Here is a 21177-nt window from a genome sequence, read left to right on the forward strand (position 1 = left end):
TACGTACGATTCAGCATTCCATGTTTGGTACAGGAAGGGCATTAGACATTTTGAAGATCTCTTCATTAATAATCGCTTCGCTTCTTTTCAGCAGCTCTCCGTTAAGTTCAACCTGGCTAACGCTCACTTTTTCAGATATCTCCAAATCCGACACTTTACTGCTCCTTTAATTCATAACTTTCCTGAAATGCCTGCGAAAAATGCTATGGACCTATTTCTTTCCATTAATCCACTAGGTAAAGGTTTAATTTCAATTATCCGAGATAAACTAGCAGCCTTACGACGGGCCCCTGTGGATAAAATTAAAATGGCCTGGGAGCAGGATTTAAATATCTCCTTATCCGAGGAGAGCTGGGACTCAGTTCTCAAATCGGTCAACTCAACCTCCCTTTGTGCTCGCCATTTCCTCTTACAATTTAAGATTGTTCATAGAGCCCATATGTCTAAATATAAACTATCTCGATTCTACCCTGGCATTAGTCCGCTTTGTGATAAATGCAAGAGGGGTGTGGCCTCTCTCATCCACATGTACTGGTTCTGTCCTAGCTTGGAGAAATTCTGGAAAGATGTCTTCACTACATTATCGGGTATTCTGAATCAGCACCTAGAACCTAACCCCTTAATTGCTCTGTTCGGTTTTTGGGGTGAGACAGATTTATGTCTGGGTCCGACCAAATTCCAAATACTATCCTTTGCCTCTCTCCTGGCGAGACGCTTGATCCTCCTCAGATGGAGAGATGTTGCCCCGCCCACTCATGCGCAATGGCTTAACAACATTATGGCCTGCTTGGACCTCGAAAAAATTCATTATTCAGTTCTTAATTCGGATCTAAAGTTCCATAAGGTCTGGGGACCTTTTATTGAGTACCTTCATAACCTTCCTCTTGACTAGGGGTTTTGTTTTTTCTTTTCTTTTTTTTTTCTTCTTTTCGGTCCCTTGCTTTCAGCTCCCTTTTTCTTTTTTTTCTGGTAGTAGGCATTATTATCCTCTGTAACTAAGTGTATTCAGAGTCTGGGAGTTTGACTGTCCTGACTTATACTCTCTATATTGTGTGGTGGTTGGTCTGGAGTTGTTGTTTTTTTCTTGTGTTGTGGGGATTGGGGAGGACACTAAGCTCACTTGTCTTTAATTTAGGTGCTTTTTTGTTAAATTCTCTTCGTTTGTAGCATATTGTTATTGTATGCTTAATCTTGCACTGTATTAATGCTCCCCACTGGGATTTGGGGTTTTTAATTTCGTAAAATGTTTTGAAAAACTAATTTAAAAAAATTTAAATAAAAAAAAGTGTTCACAGATGTCGGCATGGCTACTTAGATGACAAATATTGCACAACCAGTACATGATTTAGGAACCTTAGGTAATTCAAAGCCTTTTCAAACACTTCACATGGACAGCATGGTAGTGTAGTAGTTGGCACAGCACTTAGCAATTCAGGTGACCCAGGGTCAATTCCTGCTGTTGCTGTAAGGACTTTGCACGCTCTCCCCATAACTGTGCGGGTTTCCTCTGGGTGCTCTACTTTCCTCGTACGGTCCAAAGACGGACAAGTTGGTAGGTTGATTGGTAATTGTAATTTCAGTGATCAGGTTAGCATTAAATTGGACAGCGTGCCTTGAATGGCCAGAAGGGCCTATTCTGGGCTGTATCTCGATTAGCAAACAAACATAACAAGCCGTATTATGGATAAAAGGTACATTGGAAGCAACATTATGAAATCATGGGAGCCATGCAGTGCAGAAACAAGCCCTTTGCCCCACTGAGTCTGTGTCAACTATCAAGGACCCATTATCAGACTAATCGTATCCTAATGCATTTATTCTCCCCACATCCCCAGGTCTCCCACTCATCTGCACACTGGGGACAGCAACAACAGCAGCTAATTTACTAACCAACCCACACATTTTTCAAATGAAGGAGGAAACAGTATTGGCAAATTCTACGCCGACAACAGGATTGAAACTGGGCTGCAAAGCCAGTCCCAAATTAGCCAGCGTGACACTATTATTTCTTTTTTAAAAGACAGTTAATTGGAAAACCATGTGTAAGGCTGACACACTATTTAGTCCAATAATCACCCAGTTTTTATGCCCTCACCACAATGCCCAAAGTTCTCTTGGTCCTCAAAAGTTCAGTATTATTCAAATAGAGTTTATTCAATAGTACCTAAATAATGTCTGAGGAACATTGGTTTTCACAAACGGAATTGCTCCTTGTTTCTTCAACACCTGAACTATTACACAATCTTCATTGACAGGCTTATTTATAAACTTCTTCAGCCCACAAGTTGAATCATGACCCTGTAATAAAATAAATATAGTACCTTTTAATTAGGTTGGATCATTGGTTTACATGAGATACTGAATGGATCAATAATCATTGACTGATGCCAGCCCTGCATTGCAGTTCGAGATAAAATTACATTCTACTAGGCTGACGTAAAAGCTGTGTAAACAAGCATGGAGAATCTTTTTGAACGGGTCAACAATTAATCTTCACTATAGATAAGCTCCTGTCCTCCCCGGATTGCAAATGCATCCATGTCCCCATCCAGTCCGGCAGAATTGCTGATCAATGTCATTGCCTTCTTGGCTCTGTACTCCCTAGTAGTTTGCCCAGATTAATAGTTAATCCTCTTGTCAGACACACTTTGCGTATATGGGCTCAGTTTAGGAAATTTTATGGGTTCCATGGTTTTTCCTTTTCTAGCCCTATCTTACATAATCACCTTTTTTTATCTACTACGTATGACTCAGCCTTCCATGATTGGTATAGGAAGGGCATTAGACATTTTGAAGATCTTTTTATTGATAATCGCTTCGCCTCTTTTCAACAGCTCTCTGCTAAGTTCAATCTGCCTAATGCTCATTTTTTTAGATATCTCCAAATTAGACACTTTATTACTCCTTCAATCCCTAACTTCCCTGAAATGCCTGAGAAAAATGTTATGGACTTATTTCTTTCTATTAATCCACTAGGTAAAGGTCTAATATCATTTATTCGTGATAAATTAGCAGCCCTACGACGTGCCCCTGTGGATAAAATTAAAATGGCATGGGAGCATGATTTAAATACCTCCTTATCCAATGAGACTTAGGACTCGATTCTCAAATCGGTTAACTCAACCTCTCTTTGTGCTCGCCATTGCCTTTTACAGTTTAAGATTGTTCATAGAGCCCATATGTCTAAATCCAAATTATCTTGGTTTTACCCCAACATCAGACCGCTTTGTGACAAATGCAAAAGGGGCGAGGCCTCTCTCATTCATATGTACTGGCTTTGTCCTAGCTTGGAGAAATTTTGGAAAGATGTCTTCATAATGTTATCGTATATTCTGAATCACCACCTAGAACCTAACCCTTTAATTGCTTTGTTCGGTTTCTGGGGTGAGACAGATTTACGTCTGAGTTCGACTAAGTGTCGAATATTATCTTTTGCCTCTCTCCTGGCTAGATGTTTAATCCTCCTTAGATGGAGAGATGTTGCCCCGCCCACACATGCTCAATGGCTTAACGATATTATGGCCTGCTTAGACCTTGAAAAAATTCATTATTCAGTCCTTAATTCGTATATAAAGTTCCATAAGGTCTGGGGACCTTTTATTGAGTACTTTCATAACCTTCCTCTTGACTAGGGTTTTTTTTCAGTCCCTTGCTTTCAGCTCCTTTTTTTTTGTAGTAGGCATTAATATCTTCTGTTGCTAAGTGTATTTACAGTTTTGGGGGTTTGATTGTCCTGATTTATATTCTCTATATTGTGTTGAGGTTGGTCTGGAGCTTTTTTTTGTTGCAGGGCTTGGGGAGGATACTAATTTTACATGTCTTCAATTTGGGTGCTTTCTCAATTATCTTTCTTTGTATCATATTATTATTGTATATTTATTTTTGCACTGTATCAATGCTCTTCATTTTGATCCGGGGTTTTTTTATCTGTAGCTATGTAGAAAATGTATTAAAAAACTAATTAAAAAAATCAATGTCATTGCCTTTCTGTTCTTCTAAGAGGAATATCACAGGGCTATCCCATAAAAAGTGAGTTGAGTTAGCAGTAAGTCTTCAGCAAATGATGCAAATAAACAACTTAAAACAATAATCATTTTTATGAACAAGAGGAAACTTGCAGACGCTGGAAATTCAAGCAACACACACAAAATGCTGGAGGAACTCAGCAGGCCAGGCAGCATCTATGGAAAAGAGTACAGTCGATGTTTCAGACTGAGACCCTTCTGCAGGACAGGAGAAAAAAGAGCTGGAGTAGGTTTAAATGGTGGGGGAGGGGAGAGAGAAACACAAGGTGATAGGTGAAACCTGAAGGAGGAGGGGTGAAGTAAAGAGCTGGGAAGTTGATTGGTGAAAGAGAAACAGGGCTGGAGAAGGGGGAGCTTGATAGAAGAGGACAGAAGGCCATAATGTGGTGAACTAGATATACCTGTCTGGACTGCTCCTGTGGCTCCTCCCACAGACCTCTGTATAAAGGCGATTGAGGCCTGATGCCCGGCCTCATTCTCCAGGATGTAGTGTTGTTCATTCCTCCAGTCAATAAAAGCCGATATCTCGCTTCTTACGTCTCAGAGTGAGTTATTGATGGTGCATCACATGGGAGAAAGAAAAAGGGGGTAGGAGCACCAGAGGGAGGTGATGGGTGTGGTGAACTACATATACCTGCTCCTGTGGCTCCTCCCACAGACCCCGGTATAATGGCGATTGGAGACTGAGCCCGGCCTCAGTCTCCAGGATGTAGTGTGGTGGTCAATTGCTGCTTGTTCTTTCTTCCAGCCAATAAAAGCCTATATATCTCGCCTCACGTCTCAGAGAGTTATTGATGGTGCATCAATGGGTGAGCAACAAGATAAGGCGATAGATGCAAAAGGGATGGGGAATGGTGAGCGGGGTATTACCAGAAGTTCAAGAAATCGATGTTCATGCCATCAGGCTGGAGTCTACCCAAGTGGAATATAAGGTGTTGTTCCTCCAGTCTAAGTGTTGCTTCATCATGACAGAGAAGGAGGCCATGGATAGACATATCGGAATGGAAATGGGAAGATGTGCAGAGCATTACTGCTGAGGAAACAAGCCAGAAGAGAAGCAAATTCCACTTTTTATTCTGTGAGGGGAATAAACCTCTGCTTACCTTGCAGCACTATCCTGTGGTCAAAGCTGGTGATTTTGGCCGTATCAGACTTTGTTCAAGTCCTTGGAAGCCAAGCAGCGTTTGGGAGGATGCTATCCTTTCCTTGCCTGATCCCATGCCAAAAGAGCCTTAAAAGACCATGAGTAAAACTGGTGACAACCCCAGGGAGAAGACGCTTAGTCTTGGCACAATTGTTTCTAGCCTTCTTCAAGCAAGAACGTAACCTCTCTGTTCAAGGTGCAGTCCCTCTTCTGAATAGGGGCTCAGACAGCCTCTGGAAACCAGACTGTTGAATCCAGGTATGGTCATATGAGAGCAGCCCAACAATTATAGTGAACTGAAGTTAAAGTCAACGACCCCTCACATTCCAGCCTTAGGGATGTTATTCTTGCCTGGATCAGCCTCATGTTAAAATTGCTTTAAGTGTTAGATATTGATAGTGTGCTGGTGCATCCATTACGATACAACTAGTCACAAGGCCTTTCTCTGGTGACAGAGGAGATTAGTTACACTGGTAAAACAGCAAAATAATGCTGCTAGAAATGTGAAATAAAAAGGTAACGCTGGAAACATTCAGGTCACGAGAGCCTTTGTAAATTGGAATAGCAAGATCATTTGCTATATATATTGCTCTATATATTGCCTTTAAAAATACTGTAAAATTTTGCATTGCAAAAAGCAGTTTTATGGGAAAGGCAAAGAACAACTATTAATTTCCATGCTAAGTTTTCTTTGTCTCCTCTCAGTCAGCAGGCGTGCATTCAATCCTGATTTGTAGACTTGAGCACAAAACCATGGCTTGCACTACCGTGCAGAACTGAGTGAGTGGTGCACTGCCAGAAGCGTTGTCTCTGAGCAGGCAAGTGCACAGTAAAGGCCCATCAGCATTATTTTGAAGAACAGCAGAGGGAGTAGTAACATCAGTTTCCTAACCAATATTAACTCGTCAATCAACATTGCTAAAATAGACTTTCAGAATCTGAGAGTTAAGTTTGAGTAAACTGGGAGCCTCATTAATTACAATAACTGCACTTTAACAGAACTTCACTGATTGCATATTATTTTGTGACAACCTTTCCTTGTAAAAGATTTTGTTCAAATGCGCACCCTTTCAGTATTTGGTTCTATTTGACAGGGATCTCATGATAACAGCAACATTGACTTTCCAGTTGGAGGACTCTAAACCTAGAGAGCACAGATTTAAAGTAAGAGAGAGGAAAATTTAAAGGGAGCCTGAGATTTTCACTCTGTAAGTGGTGGGTATGTTGAACAAGCTGTGATAGATGTTGTAATGTGAGTATTACTAAAAGTAAGTTAATACTAATCGGGGAGCTGTTGGTAGCAAGAGGCGGGATCCGGGGTTGGCGGAGTCTTTACTTCCGCTCTTTTTACTCCCAGTATGTATTGTATATAGTTCCTCCACCCATGCCGCACGAGGTACCTGGAAGCCTCTGTATTGTAAATATCATTTGCCGTCCCAGATAAAGAAGCTCTTTTGGCCATCAAGTTGCCGAGTGGTCTTTTTGTAAAGTAGAAGTTACCACATATTTTTGGCGATGAGGTAAACTGGTTTTGTGGACGGGTCGGCCCCGTTTTCAATCAGGAGCTGCGAGGAGCCTCGTGTTCGGATGGCTACATTCAGAACGGTCGGTGTGTTTGAATAGCAAATCGAGGAGTGGCCGGAGTACGAGGAAATGTTGGGCCACTTTTTCTGTGCTAATGGAATTACTGAGGAGGCTAAGAAGCACTCTATTCTCCTGAGTGTGTGTGGGGCAAGGATGTACAAGCTGATACAGAACTTAGCTACGCCGCGGAAACCGGGAGAAATTCCATACGACGAACTGGTCAAGCTCGTGGGGAACCACCACAATCCGAAACCTTCGGTGATAGTCCAATGGTTCAAGTTTCACAGCCATGTCCAGAAGCCAGGTCAGTCTGTGGGCGGTTTTGTGGCCGAGCTTCGGCAGCTATCAGAGCATTGTGATTTCGGAACCGTGTTGGATGACATGCTCCGTGACAGATTAGTATGCGGCATTAATAATGACGCCGTACAACGCGGCTTGTTGGGGGAAACCCCACCGTTGACTTTCAAGACAGCCCTAGAGATTGCTCAAGGCATGGAGTTGGCTGCTAATGCATACTAGGAAAGCATGTCCACCAGTGACTTTGCTAGAGGGAGAGACACTGGCAGTGGGGGCAGAGTCCCCTGAAGAGGATGGACATTCTCACGCAGACACACAGACCCCTCTCGTGTCCCCAACACTAGATCCACCGAAAACATCCTCACCAACAGTGCCTGCTGGGTCACCGTGGGTAGTGCGTAGATCGCAGCGCCCTCGCAAACCTCCTGACAGACTGAATCTTTGATTGGATAGTTTCTTTTGTTGTTAGATTGAATGTTGAATTTGCCATGTTTTAATTAGGTGTTTTTGTATTGGTAACCTGTTGCTAATGATACCACTGTTTTTATTTCCCAGTTCTTCTATATTTGGGGAATGCTGGATTTTAAAAGGGGAGAAGTGTTGTAATGTGAGTTTTAATAAAAGTAATTTAATACTAATCGGGGAGCTGTTGGTAGCAAGAGGCGGGATCCAGGGTTGGCGGGGTCTTTATTTCTACTCTTTTTACTCCCAGTATGCATTGTATATAGTTTCTCCACCCATGCCGCACGAGGTACCTGGAAGCCTCTGTATTGTAAATATCATTTGCCGTCCCAGATAAAGATGTTCTTTTGGCCATCAAGTTGTCAAGTGGTCTTTTGTAAAGTAGAAGTTACCACAGTAGAGGCAGGTATAATTACAAAGTTTAAAAGACATTTAGACAAATACATTATAGGAAAGGTTTAGAGCAGGTATTCCAAACCCTTTTCATGCCATGGACCCTTACCATTAACAGAGGGGTCTGTGGACCCCAGGTTGGGAATCCCTGGTTTAGAGAGATATGGGTCAAATGCTGGCAAATGGAACTAACTCAAGCAGGCACCTCGGTTGTCATGGATATACTGGGCCTGTTGCTGTGCTGTATAACTCTATGACTCCATAATCTAATGACATTAAATGTTATGACATTATGCAATATATAACTACTTAATCTTGTTACACTATGCTATATCAAAAATATATTTAATGAAATTTTAGTTTCCTCAATGAACTACAGCCCTTCCAATCAGGAAATTGGCCTGTTTATTAAGTTACCAGACTTCAGTTAAGATGCAGGTAAGAGCATTGCATTTGGCCTGATGCGTTGCTAGGGTATGAAGAGGAAAGAAGCCGTTACTGCTGGAAGTGCGGGTGCAAAGATATTGGGCTAGGATACGATTAGGTTTGGTAATGGTGATCTCGTAGTAGTACAGGCTTGGCAATGCTCAATGCTGAGACTCATTCATGAATACCTTATAGATGTCAGAAAGTGATTGAATCCTGTGTAAGGAAATTCTGGCAAGAGAATGAATAACTTTTGAACATAAGGGAAGAAAACAAAAGCAAAAAGCTGATCATTTCTAATCAACAAATTGTATTAACTAAAGTATGTACTTTGAGTCTTTAAAGACCTTCCTGATTTTTTCACTTAACTTAAAGCAAACTGTGCATGCAAATCCGAACTAATTCCAAAGAACTATAGCATTTAATAACCAACACACACAAAATGCTGGTGGAACACAGCAGGCCAGGCAGCATCTATAAGGAGAAGCACTGTCGACATTTCGGGCCGAGACCCTTCGTCAGGACAGACAGTGCTTCTCCCTATAGATGCTGCCTGGCCTGCTGTGTTCCACCAACATTTTGTGTGTGTTGCTTGAATTTCCAGCATCTGCAGATTTCCTCGTGTTTGCACTTAATAACCAATGCTTTTCCCATAACATTTCAAACCTTGAGGCTAATATTCTCCTTGACGCTGATGGGGATTCCATACAGTGATCCCTCCTTCTTATCTTCCAATTCTAAGAGTTGTGTTTGGCAGTCTGGAAGAAATTCTGTGATACAGTTGAATTTTTTTGTGGCTTCCAAAGCCTGTAGAGAGAACAATATAGAAATACCAACTGAGCAGAGCCACATGTAAAAATTCTATTTTTAGAATAAAAAAATAATGACCAGAAAAAATTTGCATGTCTTCAAAGGTAGCTGTTGTTTTATTATGTGTTAATCCTGCCTTCTTACTTACACTCACATAATTTATGGGAATTGCTGATCTTATGGCATGGTGCAGTATAGAGAGCTTCCTCACATATCATCATCATCCTTCTGCAGGTCACTCTTTTATGAACATAGAATGCAGGACGTAAAACATATAACATAGGAAGATGACTTTGACCCATGATGCTCAATTCAATTAATCCCTTCTGCATGCACATCATCAATTTCCCTCCACTCCCTACCTGTCCTTGTGCCTATTTAAAAACTTCTTGAATGTCACTATTGTATCTGCTTCCACCGCCACAACGCATGGCAGCATATTCCAGTCACATATCATACTCTGTCTAAAAAGCTTACAACTCACATCTCCTTTAAACTTCCTTCCTCTCAGCTTAGAGCTATGCCCTTCAAGTATATGACTTTTCTACTCTTGGAAAAAGATTCTCGCTGCCTACCCTATCTACACCTCATAGTTTTATAAAATAACCTCGTCTTCCCTCAACCTCTTATGGTCCAGAGAAAACAATCCAAGTTTGTCAATCCTCTCCTTATAACTAATATCTTCTGATGCAGGCAGCAACCCCTCCACGTCCTCCTAGTAATGGGGCAACCAGAACTCCATTCAGCACTCCAAGTATGGCTAACCAGCTGCATCATGACTTTTTGATTCTTATCGTCTATACTCTAGCTATGAAGACAAACATATAATGATGGTCATCCATTGAATCTGACAATGACGGCCACTGTCGTGCAGCTTTTCGGTTATGGAAAACTCGGTCACAGTGAGGGCAGAGAGGGATTGAGTCAGATGGAAGGATTGCTGCTGCTGCCTTTTGGAGCTCTCAGGCATCCAACGTGTCTGTGTGATGCCTCTCCTCAAAGTTAATGAGGGAGAGTCTTAGCAAGGCATTCCATCCAGTCCAGTCTTGTGTGCATTGCTCCAGTTGCTTTGGAGTTTTCACACAATCTTTGATCCTCTTGTGAGGCCAACCTTAGCCCCTCTTGCCCAGAAATAGCTCACCACACAGTAGCTGTCAGTAGTCCTCCATGTATATGACATGTCCTGTCCATCAAAGCTGGGCTTTCAGGATCATGGCCTTGATGCTCCCGGTCTTCGTTCTGTCAACATTTGTGACTTGTCCCTGCCAGCAGATGCCTAGCATCTACTTCAAGCTACAAATGCACTCTAGCTGTCCAAGATGTCTTCTGTAAACAGTCCATGCTTCACAGCCACAAAGAAGACTGCTAACGATGACAGTATTGTACATCTTGAGCTTTGTTGATAGATGAATGTTGTGCTGGTTCAACTTGCATGAATGCAGATGCCCAAGGTTCTGGCTGGCTTTGCAAATCCTGGCATTGATTTCCTTGTCCAGGGAGCCATCACTGGAGATGATGCTGCACAAGGACCTAAATTCGTCTACTGGATTCAGTTTAGTTCCCTCATTGGTGATGCAAGGAAGGGCTATAGCAGATCCAGGAGCAGAGAGAAATAGGACTTCCATCTTTACCAGGCTGATTGTGAGGTCAAGGGATGAGAGGGCCCCGCAAAGCTGTTGACAAAGGCACAGTCATCAGCATAAAGCACAAGGACAAGCTTCACAATCGTTTTTGACTTGACATTCAGATGACGCAGGTCAAAGAGTGATCTATCAAGCCTGGATTTCAGAAACACTCCTTGTTCAATGTCTCTGGTGGCATAGTTCAGCACACATGTGAAGAATGGGTTAAAAAGCATAGGGACCAGCATTCACTCTTGCTTCACACTGTTTGAAATGAATAGCTCTGAAGCTTCTCTGTTGGATAGGATGAGGCCAGTCATATTGTCATAAAAGAGGTGAATGACATTGATGAATCTGCAAAAGCATCCCAGCTTTGACAATACTGTCCACAATGTTTCTCTGTTGACTGTGACAAAGACTTTGGTTAGGTCTACGAGAGCAGTATGCAAGCTCGAGTTTTGTTCTATGCATTTTCCCTGAACCCAGTGAAAACCAGGGAAAGCTATAGTGCATCTCAGGGAGGTTCTCTTCTGATATGCTGGCGATTCGACGATTAATTATATGGGCCAGAAACTTACTGGCAATGAATATGCTAGGGGTGCCTCGGTAGTTACTACAGTCAGCTTTGCTTCCCTTGTTTTTCAAGAGTGGAACAATAGTGGCATCATTGAAGTCTTTAGGCATGTCTTCTTCCCAGGTTCTTGTAAGAATGTTGTGGAAGGTTTTGATTGCAAATGGACCTGGTGACTTGAAGATCTTGGGGATTCCTTCCTGCCTGGGGTGGGAGGGTTATTTATTTATTTATTTTTGAGTGCACTGTAGGCCCTTGCAGCCCTTCAAGCAACCCTATAAGGTCGATTAACCCGAACCTAATCACGGGGCAATTTACAATGGCCAAGTACCCTACCTGGTACATCTTTGGACTGTGGGAGAAAACCAGAGCATCAGGTGAGGACCCATGGAATCCACAGGGAGGACCTACAGAGACTCCTTACAAAATAGCGCTGGAATTGAACTCCAAACTCCCCAAGCTGTATTGGGTCACGCTAAGCGCTACACTATCACAGCGCCCATTTGCCAGAGCTTGTTTGAGTGATGGCTTTCTTCAATTCATCCAATATATGAGGAAATTCAAGGGTGTCAATAAGAGGTTTCTGCAGGATCTGGTCAAGTGAAACCTGAACATCAGAGGGCCTGTTGAGCAGGTAGCTGAAGGTTCCTTCTACCTGCCATTGAAGCTCTTCTTCTTCCTGAGCAAGGTTGTGCTGTCTGATAACACAAAAGGTATGGTGCTTGATCGAATGTGGCTTAAGGATTGCCTTAATAGCACCAAAGAATAACTTGAAGTTCCTGGTGTCAGCCAATCACTGGACCTCTTCTGCTTTCTTCTCCCACCACTCATCCTGCATTCTATGCAGGGAAGCCTGTGTCTGGCTCTGGGAGTGTTTGAAGCATCCTACCACTCGATAAAGGCCCTTTTGCTTCTCTGCCAGTATCTTGGCAATGTTCTCATCATTTTCTTCGAACCAGTCTTTGTGATGCCTCCTTTTAGCCAGAGCATCAATATTGCTGATCCTGTCACCACAGTTTTAAATAGGTCTTTGTGTTGTGCTTCCTGTGAGGGGTCTATGGGGCATCAGCTTGTCATCAAGGCTGGCTACAAACTGTTCACAATGTTCAATCTGTTTCAGCTTTCTGATGTTAAAGTTCTGTCTAATGACTTCTGGCTTCCTGTGATGTAAAGGAACAATGTGTAGTGTACCTGCTTTAACACCCGATCTCCTTGATTTGCCACTCACCTGGCAGTATGGTCTTGAACCTCAAGATCCCTCTGTACATCAATACTGTAAAGGGTTCTGTCATTAGCTAGTCAAACTTACATTTTAACTTCCAAAATGCAACATTTCACACTTGCCATTTCTTACCTTTACAACTCATTCTGTTAGTTTCTGGCTGGACAGAAACCATGCAAGAGAAAGATTTAGGTAAATGGCATCAATAATCTGCAGTGAACGTGGGGGTGTGCTGCGACCTCACAAGTTATATCTGCCTCCCTTCTTGCAGGAGTTTGCAACTAGCATAGCAGAATCCATCAGGGATACCCATTCCGCTCTGGGTTCTACCACCTTCTCCACCCTGGACAGTGATGTATTGCAAGAGCACCTTGCCCTCTACCAGGATGATAGCACTCGCTAGCCATTGATCAGTGCCAGAAACCCGCCAATGGCTGAGAAGCTACTGAGACGTTACAGTCTGTAGGAACACACACAAAACACCACGGTAGTGTAGAGGTTAGCGCAACGCTATTACAGCTCAGGGTGTCAGAGTTCAGAGTTCAATTCCAGCACTGTCTATAAGAAGTTGGCCCACCCTTCCCATGAGCATGTGGGTTTCCTCTGGGTGCTCTGGTCTCCTCCCACAATCCAAAGACAAACCAGTTAGTAGGGTAAATTGTCCTGTGATTAGGCTAGAGTTAAATGGGTCGTGCAGCTTGTTGGGCTGGAAGGGCCTGTCCTGCACTGTATCTCTAAATAAAATAAATAAAGACAATAAAGAAATAAAATAAACGCTGGAGGAACTCAACAGGTCAGGCAGCATCTATGGAGAAGAATAAACCGTCAACATTTCAGGCCATGATCCTTCATTGGAACTGGAGAGGAAGGGGGAAGAAACCAGAATAAGAAGGTAGGAGGACAGGAAGGAATACAAGCTGGCAGGTGATAGGTGAAACTGGGTGAGGAGGGAGGTAGGTGGGTGGAGGAGGGGGATAAAGTAAGAAACTGGGAGCTGATAGCTGGCAGAGGTAAACGGCTGAAGAAGAAGGAATCTGAGAGAAGAGGATAGTCAACCATGGAAGAAAGGGAAGGAGGATTGAGTATTCTCAAGAGGGACGGTGATTAGCCAGATGTCGTGGTCCATGTAGGAACCAATGACATGGGTAGGAAGAGTGAGGAGGTCCTGAAAGGTGAGTTTAGGGAGCTAGGTGCCAAGTTAAAGGACAGGACCTCCAGCATAGCAATCTCAGGATTGCTACCAGTGCCACGTACAGGTGGCTTTAGAAATAGTAAGATAGTGCAGATCAACATGTGGCTGAAGACATGGTGCAGGATTTAGACATGGTGCTTCAGATTTGTAGATAATTGGGCAGTTTTCCAGGGAAGATGGGACCTGTTCCGGCAAGACGGTTTACATTTGAACTAGAGGGGGACAAATATTCTTGCAGGTAGGTTTGCTAGAGAGGCTCCAGTGGATTTAAACTAGATACGGGGGGGGGGGGGGGGGTGGAGAACCAGAGTGTAGGAACAGATGTATGGAAGAAGGAAGAAAAAGACAGTAAAGTTCTTTGTACTGTTAGAGACAAACAGAGAGGAAGAGGTGGAGAATTTCTTAAATGCATTTATTTTAATGCTAGGAGCATTGTAAGAAAGGTGGATGAGCTTAGAGCATGGATTGATACCTGGAAATATGATGTAGCTATTAGTGAAACATGGTTACAGGAGGGGTGTGATTGGCAACTAAAAATTCCTGGATTTCATTGCTTCAGGTATGATAGAATCAGAGGGACAAGAGGGGGAGGTGTTGTGTTGCTTGTCAGAGAAAATATTACAGCCGTGCTCTAGCAGGATAGATTAGAAGGCTCGTCTAGGGAGACTATTTGGGTGGAATTGAGGAATGGGAAAGGTGTGGTAACACTTATAGGGGTGTATTATAGACCACCTAATGGGGAGCAAGAATTGGAGGAGCAAATTTGCAAGGAGATAGCAGATATTTGTAGTAAGCACTGGGTTGTGATTGTGGGAGATTTTAATTTTCCACACATAGACTGGGAGGCCCATACTGTAAAAGGGATGGATGGTTTGGAGTTTGTAAAATGTATGCAGGATAGTTTTTTGCAGCAATACATAGAGGTACCAACTAGAGAAGGGGCAGTGTTGGATCTTCTCTTAGGGAATGAAATAGGTCAGGTGACGGAGGTATGTGTTGGGGAGCACTTTGGGTCCAGTGATGACAATGCCATTAGTTTCAATATAATTATGGAGAAGGATAGGACTGGACCCAGGATTGAGATTTTTGATTGGAGAAAGGCTAACCGAGGAGATGCAAAAGGATTTAGAAGGAGTGGATTGGAACAATTTATTTTATGGGAAGGATGTAATAGAGAAATGGAGGTTATTTAAAGGTGAAATTTTGAGGGTACTGAATCTTTATGTTCCTGTTAGGTTGAAAGGAAAGGTTAAAAGTTTGAGAGAGCCATGGTTTTCAAGGGATATTGGAAACTTGGTTAGGAAAAAGAGTGATATCTACAATAAATATAGGCAGCATGGAGTAAATGAGGTGCTTGATGAATATAAAGAATGTAAGAAGAATCTTAAGAAAGAAATTAGAAAAGCTAAAAGAAGATACGAGGTTGCTTTGGCAAGTAAGATGAAAATAAATCCGAAGGGTTTCTACAGTTATATTAATAGCAAAAGGATAGTGAGGGATAAAATTGGTCCCTTAGAGAATCAGAGTGGACAGCTATGTGCGGAGCCGAAAGAGATGGGGGAAATTTTGAACAATTTCTTTTCTTCGGTATTCACTAAGGAGAAGGATATTGAATTGTGTAGGGTAAGGGAAACAAGTAGGGAAGTTATGGAAACTATGACGATTAAAGAGGAGGAAGTACTGGTGCTTTTAAGGAATATAAAAGTGGATAAATCTCCGGGTCCTGACAGGATATTTCCTAGGACCTTGAGGGAAGTTAGTGTGGAAATAGCAGGAGCTCTGACAGAAATATTTCAAATGTTATTAGAAACGGGGATGGTGCCGGAGGATTGGCGTATTGCTCATGTGGTTCCATTGCTTAAAAAGGGTTCTAAGAGTAAACCTAGCAATTATAGGCCTGTCAGTATGACGTCAGTGGTGGGTAAATTACTGGAAGGTATTCTTAGAGATGGTATATATAATTACCTGGATATATAGGGTCTGATTAGGAACAGTCAACATGGATTTGTGCGTGGAAGGTCATGTTTGACAAATCTTATTGAATTTTTTGAAGAGGTTACTAGGAAAGTTGACGAGGGTAAAGCAGTGGATGTTGTCTATATGGACTTCAGTAAGGCCTTTGACAAGATTCCGCACAGAAGCTAGGTTAGGAAGGTTCAATCGTTAGGTATTAATATTGAAGTAGTAAAATGGATTCAACAGTGGCTGGATGGGAGATGCCAGAGAGAAGTGATGGATAACTGTTTGTCAGGTTGGAGGCCAGTGACTAGTGGTGTGCCTCAGGGATCTGTACTGGGTCCAATGTTGTTTGTCATATACATTAATGATCTGGATGATGGGGTGGTAAATTGTATTAGTAAGTATGCAGATGATACTAAGGTAGGTGGTGTTGTGGATAATGAAGTAGGCTTTCAAAGCTTGCAGGGAGGTTTAGGCCAGTTAGAAGAGTGGGCTAAGCAATGGCAGATGGAATTTAATGCTGGTAAGTGTGAGGTGCTACATTTTGGTAGGAATAATCCAAATAGGACATACATGGTAAATGGTAGGGCATTGAAGAATGCAGTAGAACAGAGTGATCTTGGAATAGTGGTGCATAGTTCCCTGAAGGTGGAATCTCATGTGGATAGAGTGGTGAAGAAAGCTTTTAGTATGTTGGCCTTTATAAATCAGAGCATTGAGTATAGGAGTTGGGATGTAATGTTAAAATTGTACAAGGCATAGGTAAGGCCGAATTTGGAGTATTGTGTACAGTTCTGGTCACCGAATTATAAGAAAGATGTCAACAAAATAGAGAGAGTACAGAGAAGATTTACTAGAATGTTACCTGGGTTTCAGCACCTGAGTTACAGGGAAAGGTTGAACAAGTTAGGTCTTTATTCTTTGGAGCGTAAAAGGTTGAGGGGGGGACGATAGAGGTATTTAAAATTATGAGGGGGTAGATAGAGTTGATGTGGATAGGCTTTTTCCATTGAGAGTAGGGGAGATTCAAACAAGAGGACATGAGTTGAGAGTCAGGGAGCAAAAGATTAGGGGTAACACGAGGGGAAATTTCTTTACTCAGAGAGTGGTAGCTGTGTGGAATGAGTTTCCAGTAGAAGTGGTAGAGGCAGGTTCGGTATTGTCATTTAAAATAAAATTGGATAGGTATATGGACAGGAAAGGAATGGAGGGTTATGGGCTGAGTGCGAGTTAGTGGGACTAGGTGAGTGTAAGCGTTGGCACAGACTAGAAGGGCCTGTTTCCGTGCTGTAATTGTTATATGGCTATAGGAGGGGCACCAGACGGAGGTGATGGGCAGGTGAGGAGAAGGGGTATGAAAGGAGCCAGAATGGGGTATGGATAAAGAGAGAAGGGGAGATGATAAATTACTGGAAGTTAGAGAAATTGATGTTCTTGCCATCAGGTTAGAGGCCACCCAGATGAAATATGAGGTGTTGCTCCTCCATCATGAGAACGGCTGCATCACCAATGTGGAGGAGCCCAAGGACCGACATGTCAGAATGAGAACGGGAAAACTAATTGAAATGAGGCCACCGGGAAACGCCACCTTTTGTAGCAGATGGAGCAAAGTTCTTCCAACACTCTGTGTGACCTGACCTGCTGAGTTCCTCCAGCAATTTCTGTGTGTTCCTCAAGACTTCCAGCATCTGCAGAATCTCTTGGGTTTATGAACTCCTACAGACTGCAGCTGGGGCTTTTGCTTTCCTGATCTCCTAGAGGTCACTAGCGGCGACCCTCTCAAAAAAACCATGCCTGAGCCACGGCAGCTTTCCGCCTCTCATGCTCAAACAGCTGAGTAAGTGCCTCTCAGGAGTGGTAAGGTATCAGTTATGAACAGCAGCTAACGCAGTATTTAGATTATTAGATTGCTGCCTACTCTGCAAACCAGTTTGGCATCAAATGTTTTGGTGAAATCCTTGCAATACTATTAACACCAACCACCTATGCAAAGGATGCAAACAGGAGATTGATGGAGCACTGTGCCTGCCTGCAAAGTCACATTACAGTAACGGTCAGTCACCTTAGGAGAGACAAGGGCAGCACCTGAGGGGATGGAAACAGGCTCCACACATGTGATCTAAAATGAAAAGTGGCTTTTCTCTTACTTTCTCCATGTAGGCATGCAGTATGTAGCTTGCTGATACATCCCCTAGTTGTATTGATTTACAGAGATCCCGAAGTGAGAGAAGGAGTTCGTGGTCAATTTTTGTTTGGAAGGTATCCTGGAGAGAAAATAGAATGAGTTGGGTTATATTACAAACAACATTGAAAACGATTTGGAATTAATTTCTATCAGTTTACAAACAGCTTTGAAAACGATTGGGAATTATTTTCTATCAGTTTCTTTCAACATCAGAAGGGCAAACCCAGAGACCGTGTACTGCACTGATTCCAGTAATTCTAGGGTATTTCTGCACTAGAAAAGAAAGGAAGACCACATAAGCTGAAAAATGGCGGGAAAACATCCATCAGCAAAGGAATTCTGTCACCCAGTCCACCCGTTATTGCAATTACACAGTGAGCATTACTGTCCTTCAAAATGGTGCCAGGCTGTGTCCACTTGAGGGTGCAGGAAAGGTCTTGGTTAAACACACTTAAGTATCTTGAGTGAGACCTGAGCCCATAACCTCTGGGTCAAAGGTTCAACTGCCATGAAAGAACTGTCATTAGCTAGCAGGCAATTAGGTGATACCTCAGAGAGTTGTTTCATCATAACTCTAATTATTTCATATACCATAACATTAAGTCTAGTCAGCTAACAAAATGAAAAATAGATTTAGATGAAGTATTAAAATTTCCCTTTGGTTGCAATTCCATTTACAATGTCAGAAATTACGGTAATCATTTTGGGCAAGTGCACTTCATTTTATGTAAATTTAACTATTTCAAAATGTTAATTACTTTTTTTTCCCATTTGGGCCAGTGCAGAGAGATGGCTTCATATTTATACATAAATTTATAGAATCAGGTAATGATGGAATGAAGATTTAAAGATTAGCTTTACTTGTCACATGGACATTGGAACATACAATGAAAGACAAGACACAGCTCACTAACACTGAGCTGCAGAATGTGGGAGGAAACCGGAGCACCTGGAGGAAATACAAACGGTCACAGGGACAATGTACAAATCCCTTACAGACAGTGGTGGGAATCGAACCCTGGTCTTAAAACTGGCACTGTAACAGTAATACACTAACCATTACCCAACTGTGCCACCCTTATGCTACTGAAAACATAGAAAGCACAAAACGAGGTAAAATAAACAGCAATAACAAAATATGAAGTTGAAACAATTTTCACACCCTTAGGGTTCTGACACCAAACATGTCCAATCCAAATTGAACTAAGCAGTCTGTTGAGTTACATGACCAAAACAATAGAATTAAAGTAATATTCAAGTAGTAGTAATCAAAGTGATATTCCTCAGGTGAGACCATAGTGTTTAGTTGTGTTTGTCAAGTAGTAAGAGAAGTTCAAACAATAGAGATGGCACAAAGAAAAGCTAAGAGACTGATTTCCTAAGTAAAGATGAGAATAAATGCACTTTTCTGTTTATAAAAGAAGTGTATGGGACATGCTTGTACAGTGGCATAGAATATTGTTAAGAGCATTGAAAAAATTAAACATTGAGAAGAGAGAAGATCGGTTCAAATTACTACATTATAATTTTAAAATCACTGTGAAGAAATACTACTTGCAATGTGTTGGAATTATGTGATGTCAGCTTCTAAAAAGAATACTAGGTGCAAAAATCTACAATCATTTAAGAAGCTATTACATTCTGGGGTGAGGAAGGCATTAACTGGAAACTGAAATGGATGATATGGTGCTGCCTCTTTCAGAATTAACAGCACAGCCACATAGTCGTAAGCGCAATGTCGTACAACAGTCAACTGTAAGATCAGGGCTCAGTTCCCACTGCTGTCTGCAAGAAGTTTGTATGTTCTCCCTGTAACTGTGTGGGTTTCCTCTGGATGCTCCAGTTTCCTCCCACATTTTAAAAACCTATGGGTTAGGCTCTGTGAGTTGTGAGTATGCTGTGTCCCAACACCTGCAGGCTGCCCAGCACAATCCTCACTAATTTGATTTGACTCAAACAGCACAGTTCACTGTTTGTTTCGATGTACATGTGACAAATGTAAAAGTATATTTTTAGGTTATCTTTTAATCTTGTATATTATTTAACTGTGCTGATATATAGAAATTCTGGCCCAAAATAGATCGAACAAAGTGGCACAAATAATTCTTTCCTGTGAGGAAGGCATGCAGTAGTCTTTGATCCCGACAATCTTGATAAGATGCAAAATAACTTTTCTGAACTTAAAACTGCATAATTATGAAGATAAAAGACAGAAAAGCTCCTTGAGCCTGCTTTGCAATTTAATAGTAGTATGGCTCATCCCATAAATGAATTCCTTTTTTTAGCTTTCATGTTCCTTCATCTAATTAGAGTTTAAATGGAAAATCAAACTTAGTCTTGAACCTGTTCAATGGCTGTGCATGCATAGCTTTCTGAGACAGAGATTGCCAATGATTTATAAACCTCTAAGTAAAAAATGTTCTCCTCATCACAATCCTCCACGGCTGGTTCTTTAAACTCAAACTATAGATTTATATTCTAGTTTACTTACAAGTGTGTGGTAGCACTTGATCAGCTTTAAAAATGAGGGTGAGCACAATATGAATTTCAAACATAGTTTAACCTGTATGGTTGTTTATGTCAAGAAACATATGATTTTGTCAAAGTAAATTTTGGTGGATGGTCAGGAGACATGAGGCATGTATGATAAGGAGACTACAAAAGCCAAAAAGCCACCACACCAGGCACACCAGGACTTAAGAACTTTTTAAAAGCTATTATTAATGCTTTTTGAGATAGTGATTTAGATACATATCAGATTTTTTACTGAGTTAAGTATTGTATGTAATTAGTTTTGCTACAACAAGTGTATGGGACATTGGAAAAAAAGTTGAATTTCCCCATGGGGATGAATAAAGTATCTATCTATCTATCTATCTATCTAGTTGTGAGCAGCACAGTAATACAAAAACACCTGAAGTGTGACCTTAACAAGGACTTTTAAATTAACTTAAATGCTTATAAGCCAGTTCTTTTCATTGTGACTTTACTTTGAACTTTGCGGCAGAGATTACAGAAACCAACGTTCAGGTCCACTAAGGTTTGGTGACTGAGCATAATCTGCCCTACCCCAATAATGCAATGGTGATAAACAGACAGACAACTTGTTTCCTGCCTTTTCTGATCTTGTACAAATTATTGAGGTCAGCACCATTTCCACATGCTGAATGATTTCTGTGAGGTACACTTATGCAAGATGACAGTGGTTAGTGGTAGAAAGTAATCTTAATTGTATGATATGGGCAAATGTTGGCACATGTGGATAATGAAACATTTACCTAAAGG

The 21177-nt window shown here is 41.7% G+C and overlaps 1 protein-coding gene across 1 annotated transcript in view; it reads right to left on the bottom strand.

The window, feature by feature from the left end:
* Window positions 1-21177, bottom strand: part of LOC140736561 (fatty-acid amide hydrolase 1-like) — a 60295-nt gene that overhangs the window by 38523 nt on the left and 595 nt on the right. The window contains exons 2-4 of the mRNA XM_073062390.1: window positions 17855-17971; window positions 8998-9138; window positions 2165-2298 (exon numbers count right to left, since the gene is read on the bottom strand). Coding sequence (XP_072918491.1) covers window positions 2165-2298; window positions 8998-9138; window positions 17855-17971 — 392 coding nt within the window. The remainder of the gene's footprint in view (window positions 1-2164; window positions 2299-8997; window positions 9139-17854; window positions 17972-21177) is intronic.

This window comes from Hemitrygon akajei, chromosome 12 (assembly GCF_048418815.1).
Source record: "Hemitrygon akajei chromosome 12, sHemAka1.3, whole genome shotgun sequence".
In the NCBI taxonomy this organism is placed as follows: Eukaryota; Metazoa; Chordata; class Chondrichthyes; order Myliobatiformes; family Dasyatidae; genus Hemitrygon; species Hemitrygon akajei.